This window comes from Manacus candei, unplaced genomic scaffold, assembly GCF_025592945.1.
Source record: "Manacus candei isolate 608988 ecotype Guabito, Panama unplaced genomic scaffold, ASM2559294v1 h1tg000069l, whole genome shotgun sequence".
NCBI lineage: Eukaryota > Metazoa > Chordata > Aves > Passeriformes > Pipridae > Manacus > Manacus candei.
This window is the reverse complement of record NW_026138117.1, coordinates 1,916,264-1,938,871: the sequence shown is the minus strand read 5'-3', so window position 1 is coordinate 1,938,871 and position 22,608 is coordinate 1,916,264. Positions and strand designations below refer to the sequence as shown.

The window sequence follows — 22,608 nt, the reverse complement described above, 5'->3', positions numbered from 1 at the left end:
AAAGTAATGCTGTCCAGGTGTACTTAGGCAAATTTGTTCAATGTAGATTAACATTGTAAAATACTATAGATTAATATTAAGTCTTAAAAGATTGCTCCTATCCCAAGAGGTTATATCAGCTTAATGACTTCTACAGCACAGATGCAATAGGGGAGTATTTTACGCCTAATTCTTCCCTCCATACTGGATGCAATTATGTTTTCTAGAATAAACTACAACCAATATCCTGCCTTTCATTTTAACAAAAAAATTAAATTCTCATCTGATTTCAGTGTAATCCAAAACAGTCATTCACTCTATGCCCTATTTTTATGTGTCTATTTGTTTTCTTTAATTAATTTAATGACATGTAATGTCAGTAAACCAAAAATATCTACAAGAATCAGATGGATACTCTTATGCATATTATGTATACATATAATATTGCAAAAGAGGAAAAAAGGCATACCTGGAAATACACCAGAAATATGAAGAGTAAGAATCTATGCAACATTTAGGGAAGAGCCTTTAGAATTACATTCATTACTCACTTGCATGAAGACCAACATTCTTTAGAATATATCCTGTATTCCTACTGAACTTAAACATTCAAATTTAGGAATTTCTGAATACTTCAAAGATTCTGAGTTCCAAAGAACCACTGAGTTGCAAAAAAACCTCTACCTTTTGCACAGATTGTCATCATCCCACTTGGTAAATTTTCCCCAATTTACACCTTCTTGAAATCCATACAAGCAAAGTTTTGGAGAGTCAGTACATATGCAAAATAGCAGATTTTGGAATGCAAGGGGTGGCTTGGATTGTTCTCTATTCTTTCATAACCATTTATATCAGGAGATAGTCTGGATTTCATGTCTAATATTTTATATTCATAGGAGTCTAGAAACAGTAGCTTTATATTAGTGGAACGGAAAGATATTCTGAAGTCCTACAAGGCAGTTCAGAAACTCTGTATCAGACATACTAAATGGCAAGCAACACTTCAGAATTTAAAATAAGAATATTTTTCAGCATCAATAAAGTTGATATGGCTCTTAAATGTATATGGTTTGTGTCTACTCTTCAGCTTGTTGCCTCTTTTTTTTCCCTCTGAAAAACTGAATCTTTCTATCTGATAGTAATTCCATAGTCAAGTATCTTGATGATATGAGGTTACAATGATTTTATTCACTTGAGGTACTAGCATTCATGCTTTGCTACTACTGACCCATACTCAAAATTTACGTCAATAACATTTTAATTCAATTTCTTTGTATGTTTCATGGATACATACACGAATGAACTGTACAATTTATAATCACTTTTAAACCAACCTGGAAATCTTACAGCATGAAAGACTCAAAACTGAGGACTGTATGAGACAGTGTTCAATTAACAATGTTTTGAACAAGAAGTATTTTACAAATTGTACTTTTTTTCTCTTTATACCTTGAGCTATATAAATTTGTTGCATATGTCCCATTTTACTATTATTTGTTTCCTTGCTCAAAACCTTATCTAATTAACTGATGTCAATATTTTGTAGTCAGATCTATTATCTGAAAATTATGTGGGGCATATTTAAGGTTTTGGTTTTTTTAATTATTCAAATAATTTAAATAAGGTCAACAAAGAGGATCAAATAAGACGACCTACATATGAGGCTGAATCAAAATCCCATTTCAACACAAATGGATATTTGTAGGGTTTTTTTTTTCTTATATTGGCACCATTTTAAATACTAATATTACTCCAACAGCTGAACAAAGTTGCACTGGAATTACTAGGCTATAATCTCACATTGGTTGGAAAGGTAGAAGGCAGGTCCACCATCCTGCAGAACTTGGACAAACTGAAGCACTGGAACAGACAGAACCCTATAAAATTCAACAAGAATAAATGCCAAATTGCTGCCTAGGGTGAAGAAAAGCCCCTGGAACAACAGCATCTGGAGACAGAGCAACCAGGGAACAGCACAGTAAGAAAGGTTCTGATGTGGTGATCTTCATGTGAGCCTGCGGGAAGCCCAGCAGCAAAGGTAGCCAACCGCCTGTGGCTGCATGGAAAAGGGAATGGGCCTTAGATCTAGGTAAGGGATTGTTCCCTTCTATGTAGTGGGTTTCTGTGGGTAAGTTTTGATAGTGGGGGGGGAGGGGCTACAGGAGTGTCTTCTGTTGGAAGCTGCCAGAAGCTTCCTCTGTCTGGTGTAACCAATGCCAGCCGGCTCCAGGACGTGCTTCTTGCCGCTGGCCAAGGCCAAGCCAATCAAGAGTGGTAGTAATGCCTCTGTGATAACATATTTAAGAACAGAAGCCATTGTACAGAAAGAATTCCAGCCAGGGAAGAGAGGAGTGAGAACATGGGAACAACAATGCAGACACCAAGGTCAGTGCAGAAGGAGAGGCAGGAGGTGCTCCAGGCACCGGAGCTGAGGCCCCTGCAGCCCGTGGTGCAGACTGTGGTGGAGCAGCTGTGCCCCTGCAGCCCATGGAGGAGCATCGGGGTGCAGAGACCCACCTGCAGCCCATGGAGAAGCCCATGCTGAAGAAGGTGGATATCCAAAGGAGGCTGTGACCCTGCGGGAGGTCCAAGACGGAGCAGGGTCCTGCCAGGGACCTGAAACCCATGGAGAGAGGAGCCCACACTACAGCAGGTTTTCCCTGGGTAGGACCTGCGGCCTCTGGGGGAGACCCACACACGTACAGCTCATTCAAATCGGACTGCCCTCCATGGAGAAATGACCCACGGGACAGCAGTTTGGGAAGAACTGCCCGAGGGATGGACTCATGCTGGAGAGGTCCATCAAGGACTGTCTCCCATGGGAGGGACCCCAAAGGAGCAGGGGAAGGACTCCTCTCCCAAAGCAGCACAGCAGAAACAACAACTGACTGTATCCCCCATTTTCTGTCCCCCTGCACCACTGAGGGGGGCGGGGCGAGGGGAGAAGGGAGAACATGAAAGGAAGGAGGAGTGGGGGGAAGGTGTTTTTAAGATTATTTGACTTCTCACTCTTTTGCTCTGATCCTGTTTGTAATAAATTTAATTAATATCCCCACTTTGAGACTTTTGCCTGTGATAGTGTCAGTAAGTGGCCTCTCTCAACTCTTATCTCAACTCATCAATCCTTAGCTGTTTTTTTTTTCTCCTCTGTCCAGTTGCAGAGGGGAGTGAGAGAGCTACTGTAGTGAATACCTGGCATCCAGCCAGGGCCAACCCACTACAACCTGTTAGACTATATCCAGACACTGTGTTCAGTTTGGGGTCCTCTAAAATAGGAAAGACATGGACCAGCTGGAGGTACCTCACAGAGGATCACCAAGGCAGTAGGGGGTGCTGCATTTGGCCCATGAGGAGAAGCTGGGGGAGGAAGGCTGGGTCAACCTGGAGAAGAGGCAGCTGCAGGGGCACTTAGCAATGTGCCAAGCACCTGCAAGGGGTGACTGAGAAGCTGAAGCTGTGCTCCTTGTGGTGGTGTGTGGCAGGACAGTGAGAGAAAACCGGTACAAGTTAAAACAAGAGAGGAGAAACATTTTCCCCACAGAGAAGGCCAGGCAGGGGAGCAGCTTGCCCTAAGAGGGTGTGCTGTTTCTATGCAGCCCATAGCTGACACTGCTTTGAGCCCAAGATAGGATAAAAGATCTCCTAAAGTCCATTCCAACCCGAATCTTTCAATGATTTATCTTTGATCCTATGATAAGATACTACTTCCATAAGCCTATCCCACAATATTAAAGTGATATATGTCTGGAGGATCAGTGCTTCCCATGGAGCCAAATGAAACTCTGGATCGTTGCAACTACATTTTAAATGCCCTTTTTCAAAATCTTGCAGGACAAAACATGTACATTTCACAGAATTTAACAGATAAAATCACAATAAAATATTAATACCTGAATCACATAGCCTTATTTTAAGATGAGTGAGACGACAAGTATTTAAATCCCATCATTCTTTACTGGAAACTAATTTGCTAATCCAAAAGACTTCACAGCAATAAGAGAAGAAAAAAGTAATACTTGTATGTCCACAGGCCAAACAATTCAAAGTTAAGCTTTACTTAGAAGACAGGAACATTTTAAGCTCCATGAAAACTTCCCAGTGCAGATAAATCATGTTTAAAGTCGGAAAATAAATATCCTCTTACTTTAGGGCTCAAAATACTACTTTTCTCCCTTTTTCCTGAAAATAGAAAAGCTAAATCCACATTCAATTACGTTTCCACTTACACTGTTTGTTGACCTTGAATAAAATCAAAACAAACATTAAAAAAAACCAAACCACCCTTAACTCTAGAAATATTCTTAAAATGGTGTGCACTGCACTATTTCGGGAATACCTATTGCCATGCAATTTGAATCAAGCTATGCAAGTATTTAAAATAAGCAGCATTCACTGTATTCAACTGCCACAGATGTCAACATAATGTTTGTTTGAGAGCAGTTGGATCAGTTAGATCAACACTGACACCTTAAAATATGGCACTGATTGCTGGTGGATACCCCAGAGAAAACCGCCATTCTTCTTAAGAAAACCAGATTAGAACCTAATAATTAAAGATGAATACATATTGACCTACCTTTCTTGCTCTGTTGAGTAAACAGCTGAAAGTTGTTTATAGCTTTGCCCTTTCTAGCATAATAGTAAACAGGATGTTAAAATCTAGATCACATTTGTGAAATGCAGTTCCCTAAGTCTGATAATTAGAGATTTTCATATGTAATTGCATTTGAAATTTAGGATTAAAATGAGCTATTAAAAAAACCCTTATATTTTTCTTACACATGTAAAGAAATCAAAATAAAGATAAAAACAAGCTTTATTAAACCTAAGAGATCCAGATTTTTAAAGATAAAAATTTTCTGAAGAAAAAGTTGTGAAAGGTTAAAACTTGCTCATGTGTTAATGCATGTTTTTTGAGAGTGCTTTATCAAGTGCTGCATTTGCACTTATTTTAAAAGAAGAAATCTGTTATCATGTCAAGCATTAATATTTAAACCATGACCAGTTAGTCTTCCTTATTGATCAGAAGAGTAGTTGGAAGTGAGATTGAGATAACTTTGGTATCATGATCATTAAAACTTTACTCAGCAGTTCACTGAATCTTCCTCAGTTACTTCGAACAGCCCCAAATTCTACCTTCTGGAGCTGCACAGTTGATCAGAAAGCTCACAGGTGAATTGTGTTCAGGTGTTTGGATACCACATTGCTCAACCAAAGTCTCCATCACCAAAATTCATACCCAAAATGCAGGGTTGGTTTTATTCTGATCAGAATAAGCCTTAAAAGAGCAACAGCATATTTGTGGCACAGAGTGGTGTTAATAGTAAGAAAATAGGAGAAAAAGTCACTAAATTATCAGGAATTAAAAGGACGACAGCTGTCTAAACACATAATCCAGTAGAGACGTTTATATGGCTTTACAAGTCCCAATGTGTTTTTTTTTTAAACAGTTATTTTCAATAAATTGTGTAAATGGGATACACAGAGGGTAGCAAAGAACGTGACATTTGTCCTCCCACATCCATGAATGACAGTTCGTATGGGAAGCACTGTTTCACAGTCTCTATGTCCGAATGCTCTCAAGCATGGATAAATAGGATATCCTACTGAAAATATTTTTGCTGTGAATACCCCCCAAAACTAATTCTACGACAAAACCAAATTCTTTCCTAAGATATTATCAGGAACCAATATTTTTTGACACTTCCAAATTATTGTTACTCCCAGAGAAGACAGAGAATATTAGTTCCTCTCTGCAGATTGCATATGAAGGGAGAGCAATGATAGAAAAACACAAAACCCGAAAATATGCACAGTGCCTTCAGGAACATGCCCAGCTGACCTTAGAGCTGTACTCTAAATTAGGATTTTAGACTCATACCCTGGTCCTCTGGGCAGACCGATTTCCTCATATATCAAGTCATCTCTCCCATATTCTTAGCCCTTTACATAGAGTTATCCAATCCATCCTTCCCTTACCAATATATCCAGCACCATGATAGAGTCACAGTCAGTCAAAATTTGCTTGAAATAAAATTAGAGTATTTCCCATAATACTCACTTTATTTTTTTTGTCAGATAGAAAAAAAGAATAACAGATAAATGATGAACCTATCACATTATGCATCATGGACACAGAGGGGTGATTGGTACTGAATTGCAATAAGATGAAGGAACATAACTTATTCTGTGTATCTTTATAAGCTTATAAATGCCATTCTTACAGAGAAAATTAAAATCAAGCTGTCAAATTTATTAGCAAGTAAAAAAAGATAATTAAGGCCCCTACAGCAATGAGAACTTGTTATGCTATGGAGCTGGAATAAAAATTTTCATTGGTAACAAAAAGACTTCTATGCATTGTTTTCATATTCCACAGGGTGGTCTGACCTAGTAGAATGCCATATTGCAGCAAACTCAGACATATATTAGTAAAAATTTAAAAAACTGTCATGAAATGAAGCATCTAGATTAGCAGAGTCATCTGTAATGCTATTTCTTTTATCTTATTCCTTGAGAAAAACAAAGACCTGTTGATTATTCTATAGTCTTAGTTGATATTAAAATCATTATGTTAACTTCTAGAAGTCATCCAGGTAACAAGACTGTAATGGCCTTATCTGACCATTTGTCAAGTGAAAGAGTTCTGTCCTACGTTTGGGTGTTTCCTTTATGTTAAGCTCTTATTTATGTTTAATGTTTCTTTGATAACTAGACTAAAATCATAATAGGCATATTAACTTTCCCTGCCTTCTGCTTACTCATATATGCTGCCTCTGAGCAATTATCTTCATATTATTAACACATCTGATGTTTTCTACAGGGTCAAGACTACAAAAAAAGTTGTGCTTTTCTCCAGAGGCATAACAATCATTTGTTTGCTCTGATGTTTGCTCTGATGTTTGCTTGTTCTGATGCTTACCCTTGACCACATACAGCAAATATCCCACTGCTTTCTATCTCCTTTTCCAAACTCCACTGACTCACAATTCCTTCCATTTCTGCCACTTAAATATTTGTCTTTGTGTCCACAGTGTAGGAAAACTAAAAGAATTTGAGGGGAGAACAGATACACTCGTAAGTAAAATGAAAACTGAAAGAGACTTGCATTTAACAGTGAGTAGCAAATTGAACAGGAATTTGAGATTGCCTAGCTTAACAAAGAAAAGACAAATAGCTCTACAGTTTGTATTAAATCTTATCTTTTTAAAATGTGAAAAAATAAGAAGACTGTGCCTGGAATGTCATGTTCAGCTCTGCTTTCTGAATTACTAGAAGGATAAGGAAATATTAGGGTACATATAAGATTTTATTTTTCAGGAGGAAAGATTAGAACACATAAATACAGTTTGGTGATGAAGTTTACAAGGTGGAAAAAGAGCATAATTTGGCTGGACTAATTACAAAAATGCAAGAGCATCTTTAAGTAAATTGCTATTCTGAGCTTGATCTTCCTAGGAGTCTCAATTTTCTTTTTGTCATAATCTATTTTTCTTTCCTTTTGAATTTGAATTATTCCAAATGAATCATCCAGTGGCAGTCATTCATTATCTGCCTTCAGATTTCTGGGGCTGGTTAAAAGCTGAATCCCTAAGCAACTGAGCTTAGAAGGCACCACTGGGGATCACAAGAACTTTGGGGAGCACTAGTGACTGGTCTCCAGCAGGACTTTGTGCTGCTGGTCACAGCACTGATAGCTTCTGCCTTCTCCACATTCTTTGTCGGCATGTCATTTTCCTGATCAGTGAGGCTCACATGTCCCCTATTCTTCCTTTTGCTGCTGATTTGCCAGTAGAAGATCCTTTTAGTTTCCCTACCACCATGTCTAACAGATTTAAAGGTAAAAAGACTTTCACGGTGTAAGTCTGTTACAGTATGGTATATTCTAAGGGGCATGTGAATCTTTTTATTTCAGTGGAACATAATGAAAAAAAACTCACAAGGTCCAGAAACAGCAAGCTGAATTCATAGCAACCAAGAGATCTTTTCTCATAGGCAATATTGCTCTTCCTCTTGGGAGCACTGTTCAGACAGAAATGATTTTTACATGTGTTGATGGGTAATGTCTCTTATACCTTCATTTCTCCCCTCCCTTACTTTGTCTTGCCAAAGCACAGCTATCATACTCTACCCTATACTCCATACTGAAGTTTGTTGTGGGAGTTGGGAGCTCATTGAAGTGTGCTGTACAAGTTAAGGGCTTCTTAAGCCAGAGTTAAGACAATTATAGAATAAAGCATAAGAGTTCCTTGACATGTGGACTGGTGTCTTTGTCCAGCCTGACAAGAATTTATAATGAACAGCACCCCCAAATGGGTCATGACACCAGTCATGTCCAGCAGTCTGGGAGATAAGTGTACTCAGGTCCTAGAGCAGATAGGACTCTTGATCTAGGGAAAGAAGCAATTAGATGTTGTTCTGAAGGGGGAGCTTCCCCAGGAGGCTAGAGAGATTTTTGAAAGACTGTAGCATTCACGATCATGCAGTCATCTGTCCCCCTAGCACAAGATTTCTTCTGATGAAGGCACTCCAGAGAGAAGTACATCAAGCTCGTAAGACCACAGCGTTTCCTGTACAGAAATTTGAGAGGGACAGAACACTACCAGCACAGGTTGCAATGAAGATATCTTAGTAAAAGTCAGTCAGCAGAGGGTTATCGTCTCCCACCACACATGGTATTCATGATTTTTCTCTGGTGGCTCAAAAGGTTTTGCAAGATGAGAGAGTAACAATGTGTGTCTATACTGGGAGAAGCGCTGCAGAGGACCCTCAATGGGTATGTGAAACCTATTGAGTCATCCTGGGCAAACAGGGAAGAAATCCAGAAAATTTACTTAATGCTTTGAGACATCCTTCATAAATAAAAGTAAGAAAGATCAAAATCCTCAAGGGATATATGTAATACCTCTTAACATCAGAAGAAGCCTCAAAAAATAGTGAATTTGGGGACATCTGACTGAAACAAATATTTTCTAACACAAATAGTGGAGGAGCTCATGATCTGCCTGCTCGGTGATTGAGAGGTAGCCAGCAAAAGTGGGCTCATGTTCTTTCTTCTAATTAACATCCATTGCTATCTTCCCAAGACCACTATGGATTCAGTTCTCACATCTTTATTCACAATGTCTACAGCATTTCCCTGTAATCGTTTCCACTAAAAGCATACATATAGAAGGCAATTTCAGAACATCTGTGTACTGTCATCAGTCTTCCCAAAGAAGAAACAGTAAACAGTTCTGAAGAGACTAGCCAGGCTTTACATCTTTGTTCCTTCAGTCAGTGCCACAGAAGCCTTAAGAACATTTCATTACAAAATCTAAATAGGAGAGACATTGTTAATGCTACATACAAGTTAAATCCCCAAATGACAAGCTAAACATCTGTGAAATAGAAACAGAACAATCCACAAGTCCATTATTGCTGTATCATAATCTTTTTTTGTGCAAGAGGTTGACTTCCAAGAAGTTTGTTAGCTATCACTATGTACTACATGACTACCTTTCTAAAACGTTATCAGATGACTGTGGGTGAAGATATATGAGTAGCACATGCTCATAGCAAGAATTTTAGCAACAGTAATTCAGAGCACTTCTCTTTTTAGGGTTACCATTGGATCAGCTCCAGACAATAGTGTATGATCACTCATATTAAAAATACAGGATTGAAGGCTTTGAGGTAAATAATATAGAGGAAGGTTGATAAAGCTGAGAAACTAAAACAAACAATGTAAAGAAAAAAGGAGGAAAAAATATTTGTGTGAACTCAACAGTATCCTTTGTTCTAAATGTGCTGAAAAATAAACAAGGAATTATGTTTTAGTTAAATCAACTACATTTTAAAATTGAACTTCATGGTTAGTACTCTGTTTGCTAGTTTCCATTTACAGCTTTCAACCACAGTCTCAAAAACTGGAACTGTTTGGAAAAATATTAACCTGCTGTATGCATTATGTACACCATGTGCCTTAAAAATTTGTTTATGAATGATCTGCAAATAAAATCCCATTATTAAACAACAGCTGTCAATTATTAATTAAACAATAATTAAGCAACAACTTGAGCTATTACTAGCTGCTCATCACACTTTCATTCATAGTTGCTTAACAGTTGGTCAAAAGAACTGCTTTTAGATAAATAGGTTTACTCAAGGGATCATGAAATAAAAATTGACTCAGTCTAAATTAGGACATTCCAGTTTTGCTTGATGATAGAACACCCACAAAAATGCGCAGATAAGAACATAGGTTTAAACTGTATTTAACAGTAAAGCAACAATTTACTATTGATACAAAGCTGAAGATTGAGGGCGATCAAAGCAGGAATTTCTGAGGCTTTATTTCTCCTGGAGTTACACTGTGCTCTCACCACCTTCATACATTCTATCAACATTACCTGAAAATAAAGTAATCTGACCTCCACCTGCACTTCAGTCGCCAAAACCAAATTAGGAACACAAGTCTATTTTGTAGACCCTTTCTCCAAATTTTTCCCCTTAGAAGATTCATGGTTTGCCTAGAGAAAAAACCCATCAGATTTAAGGTGAGGAGTTTAAAATTGTACCTGAAAAACTCCATGAAAGAGAAGCCATAACCATGCTGTTCAGCAATTCCCGCACAAACAACATTTGCAGATGCTCCAATCAGTGTTCCATTACCTGCAGTTCAGAAAACAAATACCAATTTATAGTTGTGCTCTGTTTCTTACTCTTTCTCTGTTTATTCTGTGCTAAAGTCTTAAGATGCTAGAACTGAGAAATCAATTTCTGTTGTATAGACTTGGAAAGAAACTTACAGACAATATCTCCACATCCTATAAATAGCTTCATGCCTTGAAATATAAACCTGGTATTAATCTCTGATTCTACATAAGCCAGAAAAATAGGGAAGGAACATAACACCAAAACAGTTGTCAAAATGACACCAGAGACTTGCATTCAGATAAGCTTGATTTTTAGTTTTGCATACAAGAAGGTACCATCAGATGAGTTGGAAAGAAAAGACGAGATAGTTTAAGGATGCTAAGAAAAATTGATGCCTTTTTTGTTTATACAAACTTGACATTGATAAATTAGTGCCTTTTTTATAGACAAACTAACAAATTCCTGAGATTTATTTGTGTTTTTTTCAGAAATTTAAAACAAAATAAGTGAGACAATGAAGGGGAATGGATTGGTTTAAATCTCTCTGCTAAGGCAAAAGGATTACAAACTTTGCTTGCCTAATCACTATGGTGCTTTAATATATAATGGAACATAATTTCATTCAGTAAACTTCACCAAATTATTGTATACAAGTCCCCATAAGAAAGGAACACACCAAAAAAAATAATTTGCCACATTTACAATGTGCATCTATCCTCTTGGAAGAATGATACACCTCTCTTCTCCTAAGCCTTTTCCAGTAATTAATTTATTTCTGTGTTTCCTTTAAACTTTCAAGAAACTAGTAATGTAGAAAAGTCAGTTATTCAGAGCTCAGAAAGACTGACCCATTTTTCTATATCTTTACTATGAGTCATACCTCAGACTTAAGACATGCTGCAGACTTAACTTCTACAAAGCAGATGGCTTCAGCAAATGTTTCTGATCTAAGGCACGACTCAGGAAGTGATAGTGACTCCTCCATTCTGCTGACTGATATTTTGAACAAAGGAGGTAACAATCTAGGAGATTTTTTTTTTATATTGCGACAAGTCATCTCTTTTGCCATACATCACTACATTAACAATCCATTATTCTAAGCACAAGCCTTCCTTTGCTCCCATTGGCATACAGTTACTCTTCTCACTTTGGTTCTGTTAAAAATTTCAGCTCCATGGAAACTCTTCTGGTCTGACTTTGAGAGAAATAGATGCAATTAATGTCCCAGTTAATTGTTTTGACTTAGTAAATGCTTCAGGTCACTCAGAGATCAGTTTACTGAAGAGTATCTCAGAATAAAGGCAGAAGTATTACTGCCCCAAGTATTTGCACATGGTACCCATATGGCCTTCTGCACCTGAAAATGCACACAAAATGAGCAGTTGTCCAAAAATATTCTTAAAAAATAATAGAAAACTCTTAAATTCTAATAAAATTACGTGCTATAGTTCAGATATTTTTGATTTGTCATTCTAGGGACAAAGAAACAACTTTGAGAAAAAAACTAGACTCCCAAAAGTCGCTCAGGAATTTTTTATTATTATTATTATTAATATTATTATTTTTAGTTGATTTCCTGAGAGCCAAAGCTTTCCAAGAAAAGGCTGCAGTATGGTCAATATTTTTCCAACTGACTCTGAAGAGAAAGCATGACTCTTATTTACTCCAAGTTGACCAATTATCAACACAAAATAGGCAGCAAACTGAGATTTTCATCCTAGAGTAGAGATCTAAATAAGGGTATCTGTTGTCTCAGCTGAGTGGCCTAAGCAACACCTATTAAGAACAAGAGACTGGTTTTATTTTTTAGCAGCAGCCTAAAACAGCTCTTGAGCAGATACCACTACAAAAGAAGAAAGAAGCTGAAAATTTCTTGAGATGAGAAAAGCATTCCACTCCACTCCCTGCAATCCCAAATAGACATTTTATTCCATATATTTAATTGACCCTTTATTTTTTTATTCCTATTTATTTCTGTTCTACCAGGAGCTATGCTAGGTGAGGTGCTTCCTAGTTGCTCTGTTTTTAAGACTTTGACATTGCAAAGGATCTGGAGCTCAGTGCAGAGGTCTTGTCTGCCTACGAGGAATTCTGCTGATGTTGGTGAAACTGCACATCAATACAAGGGTGTATCCTTAGTGATCATAAAAGTAGTATGATCATTCTTGTGAGACATCAAGGACTATTTGTGAGCTCGGCTTCTTATCATACACAGTGAATCACCCCCACACACATGCACACATGCTTCAGGTGTGGAGAAAAAAGGATGACTAAGCTTACTAGAAGAACAGAAACCTTTAAAAAGCAGTGTCTAGCACTGGTCATTAGAAATGGCACAGCTCGTTTCCCTTGCCCTCTCTTTGTCTCAAAGTGTATCTTAATTATTTTGATGTGTGATTAAAAATATTAAATTGAACATGGAACAACAGTGCTCCTGGCAGTTACTAGAATGAGAAAGCCAAGACACAAAGCATGTGGCTTAATGCAAAAACAGAACAAACGAATGCAGCTGATGTTATTAGAGGAGTCAGGTAGGAACACTTTAGGAATTTTCAATTCCAAAGTAATCACTAGTCTACAGCCTCCAAACATTTCATAAGAGGTTTCTGCTCTGTGTGTAGCAAAATCAGTCATCACTCTCAGACTATTATTACTGTAGACAAGGAATATAGCTCTGGCTTCAAATTAAAGAAAGGGAACTGAAACTGCACTCGTCCCATGGCTGTGAGTAGATACAGCTGAGATCTCCGATCAGCAGGCACTCTCCTATACTGTGTATGGGCTATAGTAATACCTTCACATAATGAAGTATTATGGAAAGAGTTTCTACTTCAGCAGTGAATTGATTTCCCCAAGCAGATTTCACTTGAGAAGAAATCGTCACCTTAAATGTTATCTGAGAGGAGCAGCATTTCTTTTTCATTTGTTTGGAGCATGTGTGCAGTTTAATTAGGTACCGGCTCAGCAGGCTTCAAAGAACAACACTGAAATTAACAACAGAGGCAAACTTTTGTTTCGCCTCCCAAGAACATCTGTCTCCACAGCACAGGTTTAAGTCAGTAGTGAAACAGCAACACTGTGACCTCAGAATCATGCAAAACTAAAGACTAGGTTAATGTACACAGAAATCTACACATGTTAAATTCATTCAAATTGATGCAAATTAAGAATAAGCATTTTTTAGGACTTTACCCAATCTTGACTTCATCTTCACATCATCTGCAATCTTAAGAATAATTCAGCTTAGAAAGACTCCTCCTTGCTTGTTTGTATTATCAAAACAAAATAACACATGGGTGAAACAATAATATTGCAATAACCAATCTGTTTTGATGACTCCTATTGTAACTTTTTGTTGACTCCTACTGTAACTCATCCTTTATTGCAAGGCAGATGGTTATTAAGAACCTGGCTTCACTACAATGAATTATATGTTATTTTTGTAATATCAATAGTTTGTGATACATATGAGGTAAGCAACACATTTTATCCTGAATATCTATTCTGCCTTTTCTTCTTGACAGACTACGAGCACTGATGTCAATACGAACTATGCTTAATAATTTATAAGCATGAAATCAAGAGATATCTTTTTCTTAATGAAAAAAATAAGAATTCTCACTTTGAAGTGTGGTCATAGAATGATACAGATGCTTAAACACATGCTGCTGCCTAAGCTACAGAGAAGAAAATGACAGAGGAATCCTCACAGATCATATGCATTTTTCCATGGAACTGCTCTAGCTTTGCTCAATCATTGCAGAAACACAATAGGAGGTTCTGCTTCTGTCTAGAAAAGGTGATATAAAAGTTTCTTTCTGGTATTTCTCAAGGCAAATGACTTCAAATATATTTAGGGAATGTGAAATCAATTGCAAGTATAAAGCAGTATTCAACAGTTTTAGTTAAGAATAAATCTATAAAGAAATATCTAAGCCTCACACACAAAAATGTGCCTTTGCATCTCCAGTTAACTTAGAACTACAAGCAGGAAGATGTTGACAAGGTTTGAAAAGGTGATTTGATACCTGCACTATCCACCAGCCCTGCCTCTTCTAGCCTTCTGCTTCCACTTGTAGCTATTTCTTTGCAACCCAGTGCTCAGCTATTACCCTCTACTACATCACTACTTCAGAGACTGCCAAATGTAAACCCAAATCCTGCACACGACACAGAATGCATCTCCCTTGGGCCCAGACAACCTCTCTCCCAGTACCCAGAGTTTGCCCAAGTCGCTATAACCTGCAATAACCTGCAATGCACTGAAAATCAATGCTAGGAGAACCAATGAGGCTTACTGAAGAAAAGGGCAGGGAAATCAGATTAGAATCATACAATAAAGGGGAGAGAGTTTGCAGCAATAACTTGCTTCCTCTCACTTTAAGCTTCATTCTCAACTGTTTATTTTTACTTGTCAGCAGCACATTTATTATATCTAAATATTGTTAGTTCTCAGAAGTCCCTTTGGTATTGCCTCCATCAAGAGCAAGTCTAACCCTTGTGTTTGCTGCATTAATATGTTTGCCTGGAGAATCACCTCAAAGTGCCTGGCAGGATTAGTATTTATTGCTCAAAGCACTGAGAAATCAAAGGGAAGGGATTATCACTAATAAAGCTGTTTGACCTAGCGTGAGCAGCCTTCATAAACAGTAACTTTCTTGAATATAAAGGAGATAATACCTTGGGTAACAGCAAGCGAAAAAGTGGATGGCTTACAGAAAAGTTTTGGTTTGCTGTGAGAATCACAGACCGCTTCCCTTCCACATGCTCTGATGGCAGAGAACAAGCTATACCTGTGCTCAACTGGGAGACTTTCTGCATTTTCTCTTCCCTATATCTCTGGCCAGCTAGCGTCGAAGCAAAAAGACTACCCTATTTTCATGCCAACAAAAGCCTCAAAAAGAGCTTTTCCCTGGCCTTTGGAAAACATCTGTGACAGGCCCAGTTTTACATAGCACAGCTGTTCTCACTGCTCTGTCCAGACAAGTGTTCTCTTTCTGAAACCAGGAGTTTGCTATAGTCATGAATAATTTTAGGGTGAGGATTCTCAGCCCTGCTTTTTGCTGTAATCAAGCCATCTCATTACAGCATCATAGCAAAACTTACTGAAGGACGCCAACTCCTTCCTTCCAATCAATTTTTAAAAGAAAATTCTATGCAATCTCCCATCATTAAATAAAGGTAGAATGACGTGACTGGCTTCCTTTCCATAGCATTTGCCATTTCTCTACTTAAAGCATAGACTGAGCAAATGGAGCAAGTCTGCCAAAGTGAACACTGACCAGTTCTGGTTTTGATTAGCCTTACAGGAGACAGCCTTCACAGCTTTCACAAATTTTCAGTTTCACATAAAAGTAATCCAGATTTGCCTCATTAAAAAAGAGCCATTTATATTCATCTGTTAAATGTCCACAAGTCTTTAATATGTTCTAATAATATGCAAGTCTTGAATATCTTAGTATTTTTTAATATGTTAAAATTAACAAGCCCTGGATAATCAAACTTTGCAGTCAATAAAGAACAGAATCAAGACCAATTAAACCATTAGCAGTCCCTAGAAGTCCCAGTCAAGGCACAGGCATGCATGAACTCATTCCATACTGTTATTCGTGATAGCCTGCAGTCTTAGGATACCAGTATTGTTTTCTTTTGCTGATTTGGAAACTTTTTGAATGGTATGTTTCTACATAAATGCATAAACATGTACATTATACCAAAAAAAAAAAAGGTTAAAGAATGCAAATGAAAATTTTGGGTTAACTTACCCAAAAAGTTCATTGAACTGCATTCCACACAATGCTTTTAATGAGGTGAAATTTACCATTTTTTATCACCACTACAACATCACCAGCAAGACTGGTGTTAGTTAGATAGTTACTGGAAGTATCGCACTAGTCAATGCTCATTGCTTCTTTTTTGCTATGAGAGGAAAAGGTGAAATTTAAATTTTTCATTTTTCTAGCAAAAGTGTGAAATAAATAAGGTGAGTTATTGAACATCCGGCACTTGTTACTTTAATGACATGAATAAATCAATAAGCTTCTATCAAATCCAGACATCTGTAAAAGATACATAAGACCTGAGGTGATCACTAAAGCCCCTTCTCAAAGTCAACCTATCCAGTACAAGTGTAAAACAAACTAGTACAATGATGGATAATATCAGGAGTGTACTCTGACATGCCATTCCCCCACACCCTGAGACACATATTCAAATAGGTTCCACTTAAAGCTTTTAATGTTGCACACAAGTCCCAGTTTGCACATATTTTATCTCGGACTTTTAGATTCAGAGACTAAAACTATGTCAACTCACATTCACAGCTTTGCCACATGTGACACTATTAGACAGCAAATATTGAAAAATTGTTTTATGTGTAGAAACCTGGCATAAAAGTACATTATCCAACTTTATCATAACTTACTTTGAAGCTAAGTAGCACACAAAAAATATTCCTAAAATAAAAAAAATGTGTCCCTCCATTACGTTATTTTCAAATATCTAGCTACTCTAAATTCAGAGTCTACCTTGAATCACATTGACTTTCAGTCAGAGCCTACCTGTTATGTTTTGCTATAGTTCAAGTGCCTTGTTTAAAACAGTTTCACAACTTATGCTTCTCTTCACAACACCAATGCTTTAGGTGTGCTAACTGCAACTGTGCTGGAGAGATTTATTAATATATACATAAATAATATCTGGAGCATGATTATAACTTTCCTTAGTGTCATACAGAGTGTCTGATTCCTCAATATAAATCAATATGAATATTGCAAACCAAGATTTTTTTTCACCTCAAAGTGCAGAAGAGAGGTACCTGGAAAGCATCTGCAGAAGAAGGAAAGTAGATGGTCCAGTATTATCTTCTGCACTTAAGTGTTTTGAAGCTTGCAATAGTTTCCCTGCCTTGTTCTGTCTGATAGCCCAATGTTACCTTCTAACTGAATATACCTCTTCTACTGACAGCTATTGAGAGTCTGTATTCTCATACTGCAGCAACTCACCAATACAACATAATGAGATTGTCTGTTCCACATAATTCTGAAAGCAGAAGTGGGCAAGACTTCTGGAAAGAATTTTCTGTCATTTATGATAAAGAAATGTACAAAGCAAGTAAAGAAAATTAAACACATCTCCACAAATACTGTGTGGGAGCTTCCAATGCCAACTCTGATCACTAGCCTATCTCTACTTTGGAGAACGTTACAGCTTGCAGTTATTTTACACAGATTTAAAACCATTAATAGAAGCATTTCAAATTTATCAGTAATGCTAGCACTATAATCAAGTGATTTTGATGTTTGTTATAATTTTTTTCTAAATTAGTATCACATATAGATCTCTTTATTTGCATTTTAAAATATAAGATTTACCATCCAAACTATAAATCCTCATCAGTACAGCTGAAACAGGATCTGTTAGCTCATGTACTCAATATTTCATGCTTAATGACATACGTACATCTGTATATGCATGTCTGCCAAGGTAACTCTTTCTAAGCTTAGAAAAATGTCCTTGCTGAGAAAAATCTACTAGTTTCAGTATGGAGATTATTTCCCATATTAATTCAGTGTTTTAAAACCAAACAGGCCTCTGATATTGCCTTCATATAGACAAACATAAGTCTGTCAAATGGACACACTCAGTTTTAGCTGGTTTTACATTTTAAGTTCACAACTTTCTTCTGTATATCTTCCATGTCAAAGAGCATAATCTTTGGTAATCTTAAACATTAAAGAACATCCTTCAGCTGCAGGGACTCTGGTAACTAGCCTGGATCTCACACCAAGGACTTTTCAGCACTGCTGGGCTTTAAGAAGCTCACACTGAAACAGCATGAAGATAGCTCAGAGTTTCAATGTCATGAGGGAGCTAAGGAAAGCAGCAGCTGGATTTTTATAGAACGTTACAGATTCTGACTGTTACAGAAAACAGCAAGAGGACAGTTTGGGCTCTCAAGTATAAATAGAGTGAAAATATTCCTCATGCTTATATCCGATGACACTATTTTTCAGATTACAACAAAACTCAAAAACTTTCAGCTAACATATGAATGAGTTTTTTGTTAAGAATAAGCATGTGGTACTGCCATTTAATGGACAGCAATCACAGTTAAATCATTCTCATCATTGCAAACATCACAGAAACAGTGCAAATTATACTCAGAAAGTAAACTAGACATCAGTGGAAGACATCCAAAACACATGCTTCTAGATGTGTACAATTTAGAGACATAATGCTGCTAAAGATTGCCCTGAGGTCTTTAAGGAAAAACTTTGAGAGATTTCCTAAATTTCCTTATTTAATTTGCCTGCCTTTCAAAGTCAAGAGCAATGATGTCCCTTTCCTTTTGAAAGATTGTTCTAATTCCTTATAACACCACCCTTTGATTTGGACTGAGGTTTATATCCATGAAAAAAATACTTACCTAAAGCAGGACTATCTCACCCATAAGACAGGGAACTAAGCCCTAGGATTTCTTGTCATTAAAAGACTCCTTTAGAAACAACAGCAACTTTCAACATCCATGTCCTGGTTAAAATCAAGCTCAGGTAGGTAGATTGCCTCCACCAAAAGATTTTCCTACAGTTTCAATTACACATTTTATAAAACAGTTAAATTCAAAACCAAAGCTAAATAGTGCTCCCTTAAATAATGGCTATATTTTTATACCATTTTTTATAGTTTTCTTTAATCTTTCAAGTTGAAAAGTGTTATACAAACTTCATCTATTGTAACTACAAAAGAACTTCAAAGTAGCTACATTTTTTCATAATATTAATTATCATATATTTCATACATTTTATGCTTTATTGAAGGATATCACTTTTTCCTCATATTGCAAAGAAAGAGGGTTTGTTTATGAATATAAACAATATTTCTAGCTTTATACCTTTAGTGTGTCTGAAGCTTTAAAACTTCAGTTTTAAAGTTTAGGATTTTATTGAGCAGAATCAGCAGGGAATAATGAATCAGTGACACTCGACTGTGCAAGGCCCCATCTGCACCAGGGACCTAAGGAGGGGTGCTGAGAGGCAGAATAGCTACAGCAGTGGACCACTGAGAGAAATCCCACTGTTTAGCTACACTGTGGGATAGCTGTAATAGCTGTAATTAGCACATGCCCTGTGGATAATGAATTTTACTCACACCTGTGTTTTGACCCTGTAAGGTTAGAAGAAAAGTTCCAGCAATCCTCTCTCCCTACCTCCTGTCTTGATGCAGAGCCTACAGACAAGTCATGGGGCCAGAACAGCACAGCTGTATGCATCCTAGAGAGTGCCTATTTCTGCAGAATTGTGAAAATGATGACTTTCAGGTGTTGTCCTTCAAGAAAATACATCATCATCATGGCTGGGCTTCGCGAACGAAGATACACAGAGAAGGAAAATAGTGCAAAAACTATACACTGTAGAAAATATTCCCTCTGGACCATAGAACAGGGTTTGCAGTAGTTTTTGTACTTTTCTATGCTAGCACCTGAGATCTCAGAAGGTAGGCACTTCCAAATTTAATTTGATTTTTTTTTCAAAAGCATACTGTTTATAAATCATGGGGGGGGGGGTGGGGGGAAGAAAGAGATAAAAAGCCAATTAAATGCCAGCTCTTTAAATGTCAAATGTAGAAAAACCCTTCAAATAATATTTTAGCTATAACCTCTTCAGCTCAGTACATAATCTAGTTCTACACAATTGAACAATCTTAACAGGTGAATTTCTGTCTGTACACTTACTCAATTTAGGTTGAATCCTTATTTCATGCTATTTTAAAACTCATGAGTCAATAGAAAAAGTGCAATTAAAGTTCCTCTTGTTCTGAAATTGCTGTAGCTAGCAACCTTCATTTGCTCTCCAGAATTTCAGGGCACCATTCCCTGGACATTATTGGAAGGTCTACATAACATTCAGTCTCCAAAGTGTCATAATTCTATCATGTACTAAAATAGGAAGCATTAATGAACGAAGCTTTATCCAGTGTCCTCTCGTGCAAAAGAAATACAGATACAGATTCATCAGAACACCACAGAAGTTCCTTCCTTGTTTGTTTCCTTTAGTACCTTTTAGATTTCCTATTTTCTTTCTCTTCATTGTTAAAATGTAATTGAAATACTGGTATATCACATAAAAAAACCTCATGAGCAACACAAGTTTTCTAGATACTTAGTCAGCCTGGCCACTAATGCCCAGACAGATGTGAATTAATAGGGTTGTTCAGCATTCAGAAGATTTGACCAATCAAAGGGCCTAAAAGTCTGAATTCATCTGACCTGTCTTTGGGAACACCTCTCAGTCACATGAGGGGCTCCAATGTGCTCAACAGAGAGCATCTGGCAATTTCAGTGGATGAATAAACATCTTGAACGTTCTAGTATCCCCATCATCAAACAGGGAGGCTGGGGTAAACAAAAATCTAAATTTCTAGAACCAGATCCCCCGGAAAATTATTATGTTTATTTCTTAACCTTGTAAGATTGACCTGACCTGAACAAGAAAACCTCTGCCAAAGACAACAGGCAAACTCCAAGGAATATCCAAAGAGTTCAAAACTGTGACTCTCACCAGGAACTGCTCACAGTTATCACTGTGCTCGGCTTCCTTGATTAAGAGTCAGAATTTTTCATCCCTTCTCACCTTCAGAGACACATTTTACAGAACAAGGAGCACCTACATGATATTCCATTAGTCCTTGTGTCTGAGCCCAATGCCATGAAAGACAGAAATTTAACAGCAGCAGCTCTCTTTAGGGAGACAATGACAACAATGTGGCAGTTATACCATCAAAGGTCTTTTCATCTTATTTGAAACTGACTCCATCCTTCCAGGACAACAGCTAAAGCAATGAAGGAAAATTACTGTCTTTTCTCATCCTATTATCTACCAAACCTGTAGCTGCCTGTGCACTTTGTGACAATAGGAGAAAAGTAATTGCCACCACTGGAAATTTTTTAGGAGAAAATGCCGCATGGCATTTTCCAAGACAGACGCTAATGCTGACACTCCTTTTACAGATACATAAGCAGTGTTTACCCTCAACTCCAGAAATGGTATCAAATTACCAGAAAATAAGCACTGCATTATGTAGGAAACAGCTAGCCCTAAAATATGTAGTTATAATGTGTTGTTATTACATCAGACTCTTCTACAAGATGTCTTGTTTATCCAAGTTCCTTTGGTTGCATAAACAGTGATAAGACCCAATTTTTGCCCTGAGCGCCAGGCAGCAATGATATCATTTTCATCTACTCCTTCCACAGTGGGATTAGTCTTCCTTGAGGATTCTTTCACATTACTTCAGGGCTGATAAGAATTCTCTTTTGGAAATAGTTTTTAAAAGCTATCAACACTTCCTTTTTAGGAAAAATAAAAGCCCCTTTTCCCCTACTTTTCAGGGCTACATCTTCTAAATCTAAAGCTTTTCCACACTTTTTATTCTCCAACAATAAGCTCCTGTCCATTAGCTTTTTGTTTTGACAATGGAAAATCAGAAGCATATTAAATTTCAGTCTAACACAGCAAATGCTCAGCTTTATCGTAATAGATCACAGTCTGGAGAGTTTAAGCTTTTGCTGATTATGATATAACTTTTTATGCAAATATTTGTATGGAGCATACCTAGGCACCTCCTATGGATCTCTAATATCTTTAATTCAAATAATTCTCATGGTAATGTTTACATTTTTACTTTTGTCTCATACTGCATACACACAGAAGTCTCTTCCAGGCACCCCTTCAATAAATCAAATTAAGGGAATCTGGGTTAAGATGATAACAGATATTGGAGGAATATCAGCTGAGACTTGTTAAGGCTCCAAGGCTGGTGAAGTGCCTCCCACTGAGAATATGTCAGCGGAATCTGGCTAGCTTTATGCTCCTTATGCTTTTTTTTTAATCTGAAAATTTAACGAAATAATAGTATGTTCAGTGATCAACAAATTCACAGAAACATAGTGTCATTTAGGTTGCAAAAGACCTCTAAGAATTTTGAGTCCAA

General features: G+C 37.2%; 1 protein-coding gene across 1 annotated transcript in view; it reads right to left on the bottom strand.

Moving 5' to 3' along the window:
• OCA2 (OCA2 melanosomal transmembrane protein) overlaps positions 1–22,608 on the bottom strand; it is a 171,604-nt gene that overhangs the window by 31,138 nt on the left and 117,858 nt on the right. The window contains exon 22 of the mRNA XM_051806902.1: positions 10,539–10,632. Within this exon, the coding sequence (XP_051662862.1) occupies positions 10,539–10,632 (94 nt within the window). The remainder of the gene's footprint in view (positions 1–10,538; positions 10,633–22,608) is intronic.